This window comes from Eurytemora carolleeae, unplaced genomic scaffold, assembly GCF_000591075.1.
Source record: "Eurytemora carolleeae unplaced genomic scaffold, Eaff_2.0 scaffold749, whole genome shotgun sequence".
NCBI classification, from domain to species: Eukaryota; Metazoa; Arthropoda; class Copepoda; order Calanoida; family Temoridae; genus Eurytemora; species Eurytemora carolleeae.
In genome coordinates this window covers 63,663-79,223 of record NW_019396636.1, presented here as the reverse complement: position 1 = coordinate 79,223, position 15,561 = coordinate 63,663, and the positions used below count along the sequence as shown (strand labels likewise).

Here is a 15,561-nt window from a genome sequence, read left to right as displayed (position 1 = left end):
AGAGGGTTCACAACTTCACAATAACAGATATAAAAGCAAATATTGATCTCAGTCTTAGGGTTATATACGTAAACGATAAACTATACAGTAAGGAAAAATAAGGAATCTAATTTTCAAAAAATTCTATAGAATATAGAGTAAGTGGAACAAAGGAACTGAGTTTTAGCCACAAATTCTGATTTTCAAATCGCTATATCTTTTTAGCCAGATGGTGTTAACCTTTGATATTTCAAACTATTAGTATTTGATCTGAAATAATTCATAGTTTGAAATATCTAAGGTCTCTGACATTGAAATGCAAAGATATAGGGATAGTAAAATCAGAGTTTGTGACAAAAACTCAATTCCTTTACCAGTTTGATTTCTTCTTATTCCAAACTGATCGGGTGAAAGGAATAAATTGACGCAATTTAAAACAGCTGCGACGCGCGTCAGACCGTAGGGTTGGGGTTCTCTCCTCCGGGGGGTTGGAGCAGGGATGACGGGGTGGGGAACGGAGGTTCGGAGATACCAGTTCTACTCTTACCGCCACAAGGAGAAGTTCTGTTGAACCCTATACTCCGGTAATTTGTAAGTTCTGGTTTTAGGATTTGATTTGATTGTGAACACATTTGAGCTAAAAATCATCTTTAACTGTTTTCTATTTTAAAACATGATAAACTCTAAACAGTGACAGGACTGTTAGAATATAAGAAGAGAAAAAAAGAACATTTTTGGTGAAAAATATGCTTGTTTCTCGATAGAATCTAGTGAATTGATACAACGAAGGAAGGAAGAAAAGATGGGACGGAAAAGTTAAAAAACTTCTCCAAGTCCAACCTTTAGCATGGGAACCCAGGAGACCCCAACACTGGGGTTCGGAGGAAGAATTCTTCTTCTTCTTTTCTCCAGATTCGCTCTCATTCAAGGATCTACGCCAGGTATCTTAAAGAGAAAATTGTGTTCATAACATTATCTTAAAAAACATTTGTTAGATTCCTTATTTATTTGAATGCAATAAAGTTATATTTGTAAATATAACTGAAAACCCATTCGATGGCCAACTTCGCACTTTTAAGATATAAAGGTATTATGAATATATTTTCGACAGAAAAATCTATAAAATATATTTTAATATTAAAAGAACTTTAGAACAATGTGAGAATGTGAACATGTTTTCTTGACATGTTAAAGTTGTTAAATCTATTTCTCCTAAAGTATCTTTATTAACAGATTAAACCTTAAAGTTTATTTAGAGTACAATGGCAATCTTTTTAAAGTGAAAACTCTGCATATTATGTAAAATCAATTTGAGACCGCGTAAAATTTACTTCATCGGAATAATTTGAGTCGTATTTTTATCTCTAGTTCAAAATCCACTTAAAATAACGTACGAGACTTCATATATTATCATTTTTGTTAACAAATATTCCAACATATATTCCAAAATAAGATAGCAAATACGAAAAATCTACATTTAAGGGCGAACAATTTGTTGTTAAGTTAAGACTAATTATAGACGTTTAACCCTAGCTGAAAACTTTAGAATGAGATATCGTTAATCCAGATTTCTTAATCTGAGTGTCCAATGGGCACACTTTTGATTTTCTTCTTAAACTGTTCTTTCTTGGATATAGTAGAGAAAAATCAAAAACATGTTAATCTAAATAAGAGAATTCCTCCCTTTTCTGTATATAATCTTAAATGACGCGCAAAATTTCAAATTTATCAGCTTCATATACGCGACTCTGATTGGTTAAATTTCATACACTTTTCAGAATACAAGTTCAAGATTAGATTAGTCTCGATATTATGAAAAAGAGAGGATCACGCATTAATCTCGATATCCACCATTCTAAAGTTTTCAGCTCAGGACATCTAGCTCACCTTGAGACACATCTGTGAGCTAGAGGTCCTGAAGTAAAGTGCTTCTAAGACAACATCAATAAACTTATATTTCCTTAGTCCTAAATATCCATTTCCTGACAGGTTCTAGAATTCCTATTTGTTTACGAGAATATTCTATTCTTCTGATTATTAGTCTTCACTTTCGACCTATTTTTACTCCTTCTGAGTGTTTTTTTATCATGACATTCTCGTTAAAAAAATAATAAACTCCTTTGGATTTCTTTAATGAGGTCAAAATCTCATATGAACTGAGCTGGGAACATTTCTGTTGGATACTCATAATCTCGTTCGTTTGATCCCGATATACACAGTGGACATTTTTAATTGGAGTATCAATGATTAATCTATTCATTTTAGTTATCCCTTTAAAATACAATTAAACTGCGTAAATCGAATAAAAATTAAACTGATCTGCAGATTAGTAAAAGATCGAGATCTGTTATCCTTCTTCATTGGATTTTTAAAATACTGGTTTATTCAAAAATAATTGGATGCATGCATACTGCATGTATTTTGTTTAAATGTGAAACTAAAAAGAGTAAAATATAAATATTTAAGCAAAAATACAAAATTTCCTGGAAGAAAATCCACTAAGCTTTGAAGTTAAAAAATCTATAAAAATTAAATTTTGTAAACTTTTCATAATCATTTTCTCTGAAGCTCTTTAGATAACTTAAACCTAACAGAATTATTAGAAATATCTTTTTTGACCTTCTTTGAGACTTTCCAACTTCAAAGAGGACTTAATTCAAAAATAGGAATTTAAAACTTTGATCTGAATTTTTTATTTTGATTTTGATTTTTTATAGAATCTTAATAAAAATGAAAATATATAAAAAAAGATAAAATAAGAGATATAGAAGCATAGGGTGAGGTTCTGTTTAAGTTTTCCTAAAGAATTAAGATAATATTTGAGGGTTTATCTTTAAAGTTTTTAGAAGCAGGGCGCAGAAAGGAAATATGATGAAAAACAGACAAATTCTCCCGATATGGGAAATATGAAACATTATAGAAATTGTCCATAAAGAGTCAGTGCACTTAAATTTGTTAAATAAATTTTCAAATATTCTCTTCAAATTCCTTTGTCAAGTTTATTGAAAGGATCATTAATAAACTAATTTTAAGTATCTATCCATCTATTCATCCATCTATCTGTCTATCTATCTATCTATCTAGCAGATGTTCTGAAATTATCCTATCCTAAATTGTGCCTGAAGTACTGGGGGAAAAGTGGTCCATTTGAATATTTAATTTCGCTATATATATTCCCGGGAATAAAAAGAAACTTAAACTAGAAGATTTCAATCAAGAAAGAAGAAAAAAACTTTAAATAAATTGGAAAGGAAAAAAACATCTCAAAAAAATGAGAAAACCAATTGAACATCAAATTCGTAAGTTCAAGCAACAATTTTAGCCCCATCCTCTCGTAGTTTGTCCATGGAACTCCTCCCCTCTTCTTATGACAAATAGTAACCTCTGGAGCTATTCCAGGTTAGGTTAGGTTAGGTTCAGTTCAGACAGAAAGTCAGGGGCGGATGTTTTTTTATTTATGGGAGATGGTCTACGGCACATCACTGCCATCTCAGAATCTCAGATATCATAAAACCGCTACTAAATTCTTGCTGGTCTGACCCTGTCCTCGTACTGTAATAGGATGATTAGCTATGTTTAATTATTTTATCGAAAAGTACGACTTCTAAAATGCGATTTTCGCCGTATCTGCCTGACTTGTCCTATGACTGGAATTTACTTGTACTAGTTTTCTGTGACATTTAATAAAGAAATGATCCCAATTCTTCTAGATAATCATTTCCTATATGGAGAAGAGTTGAAATCCTGAAGATTGAAGAGAGGAAGGAAGGAAAGCTGACATTTTGTTTAAAAAGACAAATATCGATACTCAATACTTGAATCAAACTTCTTAAAAGAGAAAACGGAAATTGAGGGAATGAGAAGGAACAGATAGGATTCTTCAGAGGGTGTGTTTGGATGGGGGGGGGGGGGGGGGGGGGAGATGCTTAGGAATAGGGGAATTGGCATGGAACTTAGATTGGTTGCTAAAACCAATGCAAATTCATCTTTTGAAATCTTCTTTCAATTTATATAATATAAAATAAATATATTTGCGTTGTTTGCTGGTTTCAATAAACATAAAAACGACTTAACCAACTAGCTATCGGACCCAAGAATTATACCTCACGTGATCGAAGGAATATTTAAAATATAAGCAGAGAAAATGTAAAAAAAAAACTGTAAAAGCATAGAAATGTGAATCTCGAAAACCAGTGATTAAGATAAGAACAAAGATGCGGAGTTAGGGGTTCATGGTATATTGGCAAATGATAGTAGTATGTTTTTTTTTTGGTTGAAAAATTCCAATAATCCATGAGCTTTCGAACAAATCGTCCAATAATTTCTACTTTTGTTTCAAATCCCTTCCTTCCCCCTTCCTTCCAATAGTTTCCATTAGTTGGTTAGTTACTTCCGATCCAAACCTTTACTTTCCCCCCCCCCTCCATCCCATACTTTCTTTTATTCCTTTTCAATTTAATATTTATCCAATCCATCTCAAGGTTCCAAAAAGTTTTTATTTTTATTTTGTAAAACTAACCTGACTTTAGATTATGGGTAACATTATTGATCGCCAGCTGTTGTATAGGAAATGTTTAGAAGAAGAAGAAAGGCCGAACTGAAAAGTTCAAACCACTTTGTTTCCGATTAAAGGGACTCTGAGCGTAATTTCAAGTGACCTCCATTTCAAGATGACAATGCCCAATTCACAACAGTACCATTAAAAACTTTGTCTGATCAAGTATGAATTAGATATCGATGTTTAAAATTTTGAAAACAGATTATTTATAATTGTGGTTTCTCTATGTACAAAAGTTACTTGCTCATTAACGTTGTAAATCCTCTTTGCATCTTTTCTTACAGTTCCTTTAAACGCTGTTTTTCTTACAGTCCCTTTAAACGCTGGTTTTCTTATAGTCCCTTTAAACGCTGGTTTTCTTACAGTCCCTTTAAACGTTGGTTTTCTTACAGTCCCATTAAACGATGATTTTCTTACAGTCCCTTTAAACGCTGGTTTTCTTACAGTCCCTTTAATTTCTTACAGTCCCTTTAAACGCTGGTTTTCTTACAGTGTCCTTTTAAACGCTGGTTTTCTTACAGTCCCTTTAAACTATGGTTTTCTTACAGTCCCTATATACGATGGTTTTCTTACAGTCCCTTTAAACGTTGGTTTTTTACAGTCCCTTTAAACGCTGGTTTTCCTCCAGTCCCTTTAAACGCTGGCTTTCTAATTTTCTGAAAAACAAAGAGATGTTTACTGAAATAAGTAACTAGTAAATTTTTGTTTAAGAATTAAATTTAAAAATGAATCATCTCTGGTCCATTGATGCCAGTATGGTTGTAAACCCTTGAATCACTTTGATTAAATGTCTCCAGGATTATCAATCGATTCAAGTTTTATAGGATCCTTTCCTTTACTATTCATCATCTTGAGGGATAATTTTCTTTTACATTTTTCATTCTTGATCCCGAGATCGTGCCTTGGGTTTAAACAAGGATTAACAAGGGGGGACACAGTTTAAAATTGCTTTGACATATGGAGAACCAAGAAATATTAGTTTAGAACCATATATCTAGGTTTTTCTTCTAAAACCATGGGCTTATACAATAATACAGATGGGGGCAAAGGGACAGTACCCCACCTTTACTCCTAAAGGGGGGAAGGCACGCCAGTAAAAATTTAATTTTTCCACCTGTAACAGAAAAAAAGTGTATCAAACTTAACACATTTTTATCCTAGTTTAATTTCTGCAATATTTTTTTTTTTGAACTTTTCATTAACCTCAGGTTTTTGCCGTTAGCGATGTTTAAAGAACATAACGTCGCGAGGTACCCGCAATATTGGAAAAATGAAAAAAAAATTTTCTCTTTTTCAAACTTTACCAATATTAAAAATTGCATCCATCATCCAATATTCAAAGCTTTGATACATAATCCAATATTTTATAAAACTCTAGATTTAAGAAAATTCAAAGAAAGCGAAAATTCATCCTTCACTGCACATTTCTATCAAATCATTCTATTCCTGTAGAAATTGTTTCTATTTCGACAAGAATAAAGAATTTTGTTTCTCTATTTTGTTTTCCTTTATTTACACAGCCAGCTTTTTAGGATTAAACAAAACCCTAATTTAGATTTTGTGTATTTAGAGTTTCGCACATTTTCACCATTTTGTATTAGGTTTTATTCATTTTATTATTAAAGAGATTGTGCAGTTTAATCACTCCTGTATGCCGAGTCCATTACCGCCTTATCCAATCATGTGTTTGTTGTCTATTCTGAACCAATAGAAAAAGTATGGCAGTAACATCTATCTTTTTATCTATCTCATTATCCAGTTAGTGTTATGAATCGTTTAATCGGCGCTATCAATAAATGGAAATATTTACTTCTACTGAAACTATAGTTTAATCTTTACAAATTATCATAGACAATTAATAAACGATCTCGTTAAATCTTTAACTAAGAACTGTGATGGAGATATCTTTCAGGTCTGAAATTCAATTCAAAATTAAGTTAAAAAAATAAAGTTTTAAAGACGTTGGCAACCCTTTCAGTTCCAGCAAAATAAAATTGTTCTGAACAGACTTACGTTCAAGAGAGTTTATTAATTTGCTACTCTGTTCAATGGCCAATTTTTCTGCTAAATTGACTGTAAAGGTAAATTCAAAATCAGTATTACGCATCCAATTTAACCCTTTATCTGAACAACAATGAAGAAGATATTGTGATTTTCTGACACGAAAAGTATTAACTCTGCACGTTTACATCCAAGAAAAATAAATCTAAAGCAAAAATTGGCTTGTTTTGTAGGTTATATCGCTTTGTGCGCATAGAGAAATATGTTCAAAAAGCACAGTTTTAGTGCTAGAACTTTCAAACCGTTTGTAAATTATCTTTAAGTCATAATAAACAAAATCACCACTTCGATCAGCACATATTTTCAAGGGTTTTAAATGAGAGGCCTCAAAAATAAAAATTTTTTTTCCTATTTTTAGCCTGAAAAGGCCATGAATTTTATAGTTATAAGATGATTTTGTAGAAAAAAGAAGAAACCCAGCAGTAGCATTTAATAAACATATTACCAAATCTGTTTATCATGATTGTGAGAAAGTTCATTGATGTTTTGAAAGTTCTATCCATAAATCTGACAACGGGAGAAACTTAAATGTGCTTTTTGCATATATTTCACTTTGTGCAAAGAGCTTGCTACATAACCTACAAATCAAGGCAATTTTTTTCATTCGAATTTTTACTCTTGGATGAGATTTATTTCTCAATGTGAATTAAACAGTAATTGGTCAAGTATAACAATAAACAATGGTCGGATTTTGTGTACAAAATTAGACCTAATAATTAAGTAGTGTCTGATGATTATCTTTTTCTAGCTGGCTTCAAAAATTTTATTAAGTTACTTTTAAAGAGAACCGCCATTAAAAATATCGTGGTGAATCGGACATGCTATTGAGGGTAACTTGAAGTTACATCGTTGAAGGATACAATTAAAGTCTTTAAATACAATATACGTTCTAGTTTACAACAACTTATATTAATGTATGCGTGTAAATATAAAGTAAAAATAAGTATTAAGTAAAAATACATATATAAGTTATATGGATCCATTATACTAAACTATTGTTCTAAGATATCCCCCCTCCCCCCCCTTACATACACATTCTCCTCTTATTAATAATTGTCTAGAACCCCCGCCCTCCCCTCCCTCTTCTCCATACAGCATTCTCTCTAGTTTTCTGTTTTTGTTTATTTCTACAAAAACTTTATTATTTCTTCTTTTTGTATTCCAAGCAATGAATACCCCACCCCCTGCACATTCTTCTTTGAATATATTTGTCCCGATGGTCTAAGATGTATTAATGCAATCCTAAGATCCTAAGCCAATAAACTAAGTTATTGGATTACTCCAGTATTGATCTACATCTGCTGGGTATACAGTTGAAGATAATAGGCTGTTGATCTACATAGAAATATACAATATACATAGTCCAGAGGACAACCATGGATATTCTTTTTGGCAAGGTTTGGTTAAGGTTTGGTTAAGGTTTACTGAGATTGGAAATAGATGCGAAGAATCGTGCAGAAATGTGGGGGATATAAAAGGAAGACGAGACTATGATTGTAGGGCGCTTTGCGATCCATTTCCAATAAACAATTTCAGCTAATTAATCATTCTCAATTTTTCACAGATTTTTTCTTTTTTTTTGTACATTTCCAAAAATGATAAATATTGATTTTTTTTGGGCAACATTTTTGACGGTCCATAGACTTTCCTGAGGTCTTGTGAGTTGTCATAAAATTTGGACCGATCGGTTCAGCCATTTTGACGTTTATTGGATTTGAACAAACAAACATGGCAAAATTCATTATGAGTTTGTGAAGAGATGGAACTTATTGGGTAAAGTTGGGAAGATATGGAATTTATCGGGCAGATTTGGAATGTATTGGGTAAGGTCGGGAAGATATGGAATGTATTAAGTGATGTTGGGAAGTTAAAGTATTTATTGGATAAGGTTGGGAAGGTAAAGGATATATTGGGTAAGGTTGGGAAGAGATGCAATATATTAGGTAAGATTGGGAAAATATGGAATGTATTGGATAAGGAAGAAAATGAGATGGAATGTATTGAGTAAGGTTTAGAAGAGAAGGAATGTATTGGGTAAGGTTGGAAAGAGATGGAATATATTGAGTATGGTTGGGAAGAGATGGAATTTTTTGGGTAAGGTTGGAAAGAGATGCAATATATTAGGTAAGATTGGGAAAATTTGGAATATATTGGGTAAGGCTGGAATGAGATAGAATGTATTGAGTAAGGTTGAAAAGAGATGGATCGGAATGGAATATATGATATATATATTGGGTAAGATTGGAATGAGATATAGAATGTATTGAGTAAGGTTGAGAAGAGATGGCGTGGAATGGAATATATGATATATATATTGGGTAAGGTTGGAATGAGATGGAATGTATTGAGTAAGGTTGAGAAGAGATGGATTGGAATGGAATATATGATATATTTATTGGGTATGGGAATGAATTAGCAGTATTCTGAAAAGGAATGGAGACTAAAAGTGGACATGGAAAAAATACCTATTTTAATGTTTAAATATTTGTTTTACATTATAAATTCGAGTATTAAGATAAACTTATTTCTTACTAATCATCATTCTCCTCCTTCTCATCGAATATTGATCCTGTCAATACCAGCTATAGATAGATAGGTAGATAGATAGATAGATAGATAGATAGGTAGATAGATATAGATAGATAGATAGATAGATAGATAGATAGATAGATAGATAGATAGATAGATAGATAGATAGATGGATAGATAGATAGATAGATAGATAGACAGATACAATTCTTCTAAATATAATACTCAGCTCCAGTTTAAAAAAAAAAACTCATTCAGCCAAATTTTCGGTTTATTAAACCATCTTCGGCATTCTAAAAACATATAGATTAGAATAAGTCACTTAAATATTTGGTATTTCAAATTTTAAAGAATTAAAAGATGATAACAATGTATAAACATGAACAAGTGAACACTTATCAAAAAAACTAGATAGATAAATAGAAATATAGGTAGATAGATAGCTACTGGACTAATTATGTTTGATTGCAATCCAGTACGTTTCTTAATGAGTTCTAATTAAACTTGTTAAGCTATGTCAAATAACATCTAAATGTCTAGAGCAAATATAATTTTTGCTACGTCTCCACGTGTACTATAAAAATTCGCAATTTTCTTTTATTTTGAATCTTTGTAAATACATTGTGCGAGTCGATTAGCCTCCTTTCTTTTACTGTTTGATGACGAGGGGGTGGGGGCAATTTTATCCAGAATATCACTATAATTAACCACCACTTCTTATTTTAATTATTATTATTATTATTATTTCAGTGTCGAGCTCCCTAACTGCGTCTACTGACAGTACGATCAGCCTGGCCTGCTCCGACGTGACGGAGAACACCTATGTTCTCCTCCTAGAGTGGAAATGTGAAGGAATCTGCTCAACACAGGAACAAATCAAAATACATTTTTCTACAATTTTAATTTTTTAAACATCTTTTTTCTTTAATTACATCCAGAGCGTGAAACTGGCTAAATCTAGGATTTCTAGGTTTAGACGGAGATCTTCATGTTGATGGTTAAACCTTGGACGCAGAAGTTATTTCAGAGGTTAAATGTCTCATTTAATACAAAGCTATAGCATAGAAGTAGAAGGTAGATGTATGCAACATTACTGGTACGGATTTGTGACCTTGTAGCTCCTCTATAGCTTTGATTCTACGCACAAGTATGAGAAACGCAAATGTATTTTCACATTTTAGAAATCAAAACATTTTTTTTCTTCTCAATAACTCTTTTATAAGAGAAGTTATGGTTAAACAAATATAAGGTTACTACGTGCAATTTACTTTATTTGAACTTTCATTGGTGGATTGAAAATTGCAAGGATTTTCTAATTTAAAACATTTTTAGAGTTTGGCCAACTGATCAAGTTGACCCGCCATATATTCCTAGAATTACAGCTCAGTTAAATTTTTTAAATGTATTTTTATTTACTCAGTTTTCATTCTTAAAACTCTTTTTAAAATTATTTTAATTTATGAAGTTAATATCAATAATAATATATTTAATATTTTCTTTTAATACACTAAATCAAATACAACAAATATACAAATATATAAACATGAAAATAAAACCCTTTCTAGGATAATTTTGATTAAATTTTCTTTATTTTTCAGTCAAATATCAAATAATATTGTTTTTCTTGAAAATTATCATGATCAAAAATATCTTATGTATATGTTAAAATATTTAATAATAAGAAAAACATTTTTTTACCAATAAATAAGAAACAATTTCGACTTCTGAATATTACTATATAGGTGATATAACGCGAGATATTAACATATTTATATACATAAAGTATTTATTTGGATGTCCAATCATAACTTAGGAAGCCCTTGACCGATTTGACTCAAATTTTGATTGGGGAACTTTGTAGATCACTTAAATGTTCTTATTTTGGTTTAAACATTCTAAAAGGATTGGGTTGACTTTAATTCCAGGCAAACCTGGGTTCCAAATCGGGGGTTCAATATCAATACCGTATCATCAGATAACATTTTTTTACTCAACTTAAAAAAAACTCCATTTGTGAGTATTGCAATATTTTTCCAATCTTCTGTAAGAATATATGTGTTGTGTAATCCTAATCCTGGATCAATATGATCCCTGTACAACATGCATGTCTGATCCATAGATAGCATTTGATCCGTTTAATCAGTTCAGATACGGATTATTATAAATATTATTTATTAAAGATAACAATTTTATACAGGGTGGTGTTCAACACAGTTCATTTCATGACGAAATAAATTAAATAACAAAAGAATAAAATTCTGAAGTTATTAACAGAATAAATACACTTAGAAAGATATCTTTAATTTCCCAAAAGATTTTCGAACGTTAGCTTGAAAAAGTATAAACTTCTGTTTTCTGATGCTTAAATCTACAAGTAACGTTTAAAGAGAACTCATAATTAAAAATAATCTATTCTAAACCAGAGAAGGCTTTTAAAGGTAAAGTCGTGAATTTGACATGCCATTCTATTAATGGAGGGTCCGTTCATAGTTGGAGTAGACCTTGGAGTAGACTGATTATTTGTTAACCCATCACAGTATAACATCATAGTATAACATCACAGTATAACATCACAGTATAACATCACAGTATAACATCACAGAATAACATCACAGTATAACATCACAGTATAATCACAGTATAACATCACAGTATAACATCACAGTATAACATCACAGTATAACATCACAGTATAACATCACAGTATGCCATCACAGTATAACATCACAGTATAACATCACTGTATGACATCACAGTTAACATCACAGTATAACATCACAGTATAACATCACAGTATAACATCATAGTATAACATCGCAGTAAAACATCATAGTATAACATCACAGTATAACATCACAGTATAATATCACAGTATAACATCACAGTATAACATCACAGTATAAAATCACAGTATAACATCATAGTATAACATCACAGAATAACATTACAGTATAACATCACAGTATAACATTACAGTATAACAACACAGTATAACATCAAATTATAACATCACAGTATAACATCACAGTATAACATCACAGTATAACATCACAGTATAACATCACAGTATGACATCGCAGTATAACATCACAGTATAACATCACAATAACATCACAGTATAACATCACAGTATAACATCACAGTATAACATCACAGCATAACATCACAGTATAACATCTGCAATTAAATCTTTTATCTTTTTATTGTAGGCGTCATAAATTATACTCAGACAGAATGTTTTCAATTTACTTAAGACACTGCGTACTGCAGACTGGATCAAAAGTAAACAATAACACGTGTCATAGATCTTATAAAAACACGTGTCAGAGGTCTGGTAAAAACAAGTTCAATTGTTATTCTAAGCTCGTGAACATTCAATATGTTTTTGTATATGCTCAATATAAACCCGGAGAATAAATCTATCTATCTCTCTATCTATCTATCTATCTATCTATCCATCTATCTATCTATCTATCTATCTATCTATCTATCTATCTATCTATCTATCTGTCTATCTATCTCTCTATCTATCTATCTATCTATCCAACTATCTCTCTCTCTATCTATTAATCTATCTAGCCATCTATACCTAGAACACTGTTAATAAGACGTTTGACAGAATTAGACATTCTTCAGGATCTATTCAGCATCTTATTTACTTCTTCATTACAGAGTTTAACTGAAGGCTAATCATATGAATATAGTTTAACTAGCTTTAATAGCTCTAAGTAGAAACTTTACAGTTGTCCTCAAAAAGTAATGGACAACTAGGGAGACTTTATATATTTAAGAATCACTTTTAAAAACTAAAAAAATTATTAGACATATTTTAATCAAATCTTAGATTTTTTTCCTTCTCAAGCAAAAGTTTTAATGAAAGTTAATTAAATTTTTTGCTTTTTCCAACTTGGTCATAAGTACATTAAGAGCTTAAGAGAAGTGTAAGTTACAAAAACTACAAAACACTTTTTCAAACGGCAGAAGAGTGGTGGTTGGGGGTGGGGGTGGTGGGGGTTTGGGTGTCAATTAAAAAACAAAAAAAAAAATTTAGAATTGATTTAAGAGCAATAAAAAATGTAAAAGAAATATCTAATGTAGAATAAAGTTAGCATTGATTAAAATGTTAAAATGAAATATTATGATGCCGACGACGTAGGTAAAACCACTTATTATGCATTATCTAAATCTAGAATAATGTAATTTTAGAAAATTATGTTTTAACCTAGATTCTTAAATATTTTAATTTTTAAATTAGCTTATACAGAACATCAGAGGTCAAAATTATTGTGATCTCGATATACACTTTGGCATTTTTTAGATTTAATAAAAAGTGCTTTATGATCCCTTAATTCTATTTATCCTTCCAGAGAGTAACGACCATAATCAAGGTAATCCGTAGGACTGCACAAGATATGGATCAATGCTTGATAAGATATGGATCAATGCTTGACAAGATATGGATCAATGCTTGACAAGATATGGATCAAAGCTTGATCCCGAGATTAACTACACACAAGTTTGGACCTCGGATATTTTACAAGTTTAAAAGAGGCCAATACCATCATGTATACTTTTTTAATTTGCTCCGGGCTGTAAGTGTAAAGCCTATTTTTAGAATCGTTGGTTTAAACTTTGTCATTTTCAACTGACTTCAAATTTTAGGAAATATTATTTGGAACAAGGTAATCTTTAAGCTACCAAAAATATCAAATATTTTTGCAAGGAAGAATTTTAAAGAATACTTAAAAGTAAACTATGATATTTGTATGAATTGAGTAAACGTTCTATTGACAATTCTTCTATCTATTTTGTGTGTAAAGTTAATCACGTATTCTATTTTGACAGTCAGACACTACGTTAGGAAAAAATAGAAACTGTTTTCGTGTTTTTCTCTCTCTATGATATTTTGAGATAAGATTTTGATGTGTTTGTTTACCAGGGTTCTTCAACCCTTCTCAAGTTTACCAGAGGACGCGGAGTAACTGAACAAAAGGATCCTAGGTTCAACCTGGATACTCAGAGATTCGATCTGAACCTTACTGCTCTCAGGTAAACCTTGAAGAAACTCATGGTTCTAATTGAATCTTACTGCTCTCAGGTACACCTGGATACTCAGAGATTCGATCTGAACCTTACTGCTCTCAGGTAAACCTTGAAGAAACTCATGGTTCTAATTGAATCTTACTGCTCTCAGGTACACCTGGATACTCAGAGATTCGATCTGAACCTACTGCTCTCAGGTAAACCTTGTAACTCATGATTCTAATTGAACCTTACTGCTCTCAAGTAAACCTGGACACACGAGATTCGATCTGAACCTTATAGCTCTCAGATAAACTTAGATACTCAGAGATTTGATTTGAACCTTACTGCTCACAAGTAAACCTGGATACTTAGAGATTCGATCTGAACCTTACTGCTCACAGGTAAACTTAGATACTCAGAGATTCGATCTGAACCTTACTGCTCACAGGAAAACCTGGATACTCAGAGATTTGATTTCAGCGTCCCTGTTCTAAGTTCCTTGTGGATAAACAGAGACATTATCTAAACCTTAAAATTTTATCCAAAGTTTAGAGGTTTAGTGTAAACAAGGATAATATGAAAGAGCTGCAATTAGGGATTTCTCCACAAGTATGCATGGTTCAGACTGAAAGATATGTATAGTGTGTACACAAAGCATAGATGTCTAAACCAATATTGTATATAAGGGTGCTACTGGGGGGGNGGGGGGGGGGGGGGATAGGATCCAAGCTCTAAGGCATACAGAGTACAGAAACTACTTTTTTCTTCTTAGATAAAACCTCCTCGGGAAATTTTTCGTTAAAAAAGCATAAACATTTTATTTGAGAAATATTTAATTTTCTCAAGGTATTCCGTGAAATTAGCATTTTTTTGGTTTTGTGTGCGAAATAAAGTTAATAATAGTAATAATAAGAATGATAATAATATAGATAATTGTTAAGGGTTGAAGATGCCGGAAAATATTACTGTCTGGTTAATAATAAAGAAGAATCTCAGGATAAAATAAACCTAAACGTACAAGGTAAGAAACTAATAGGGTTATATGTAACATGGGGGAGGGGGAGGAGAGGAGGGGTTCATCTTTTGACGATGAGAAATGGGTTTGATTGATACAATATGCTTGATCACAAATAAGTCTATATTTTTTTCTCAATTAAATCATGTCATAAATTATACTCAGACAGAATGTTTTCAATTTATTTTATTAACACCTTAAATTGACAGGGATAGAAATAAATCCACAGGGAAAACACCCAGACAAAATACAAAAGGGTTGATATTTATAAAATCTTGATTGATACAATTGCAAAATTAGTTTAGTCTCTTCCTCCCATATTTGAAATATTTTCTTTATAGTCCCTTTCTTCCATATTTGAAATTTCCTAAAAGTCACTTCCTCCATGCTTTCC

At 31.5% G+C, this 15,561-nt stretch overlaps 1 protein-coding gene across 1 annotated transcript in view; it reads left to right on the top strand.

Annotated features, from left to right (window-relative positions):
• Positions 1 to 525: 525 nt before the first annotated feature.
• Positions 526 to 15,561, top strand: part of LOC111706676 (tyrosine-protein phosphatase 99A) — a 60,776-nt gene continuing 45,740 nt past the window's right edge. The window contains exons 1-4 of the mRNA XM_023479583.1: positions 526 to 920; positions 9,878 to 9,996; positions 14,067 to 14,176; positions 15,094 to 15,173. Coding sequence (XP_023335351.1) covers positions 827 to 920; positions 9,878 to 9,996; positions 14,067 to 14,176; positions 15,094 to 15,173 — 403 coding nt within the window. The 5' untranslated portion in view covers positions 526 to 826. The remainder of the gene's footprint in view (positions 921 to 9,877; positions 9,997 to 14,066; positions 14,177 to 15,093; positions 15,174 to 15,561) is intronic.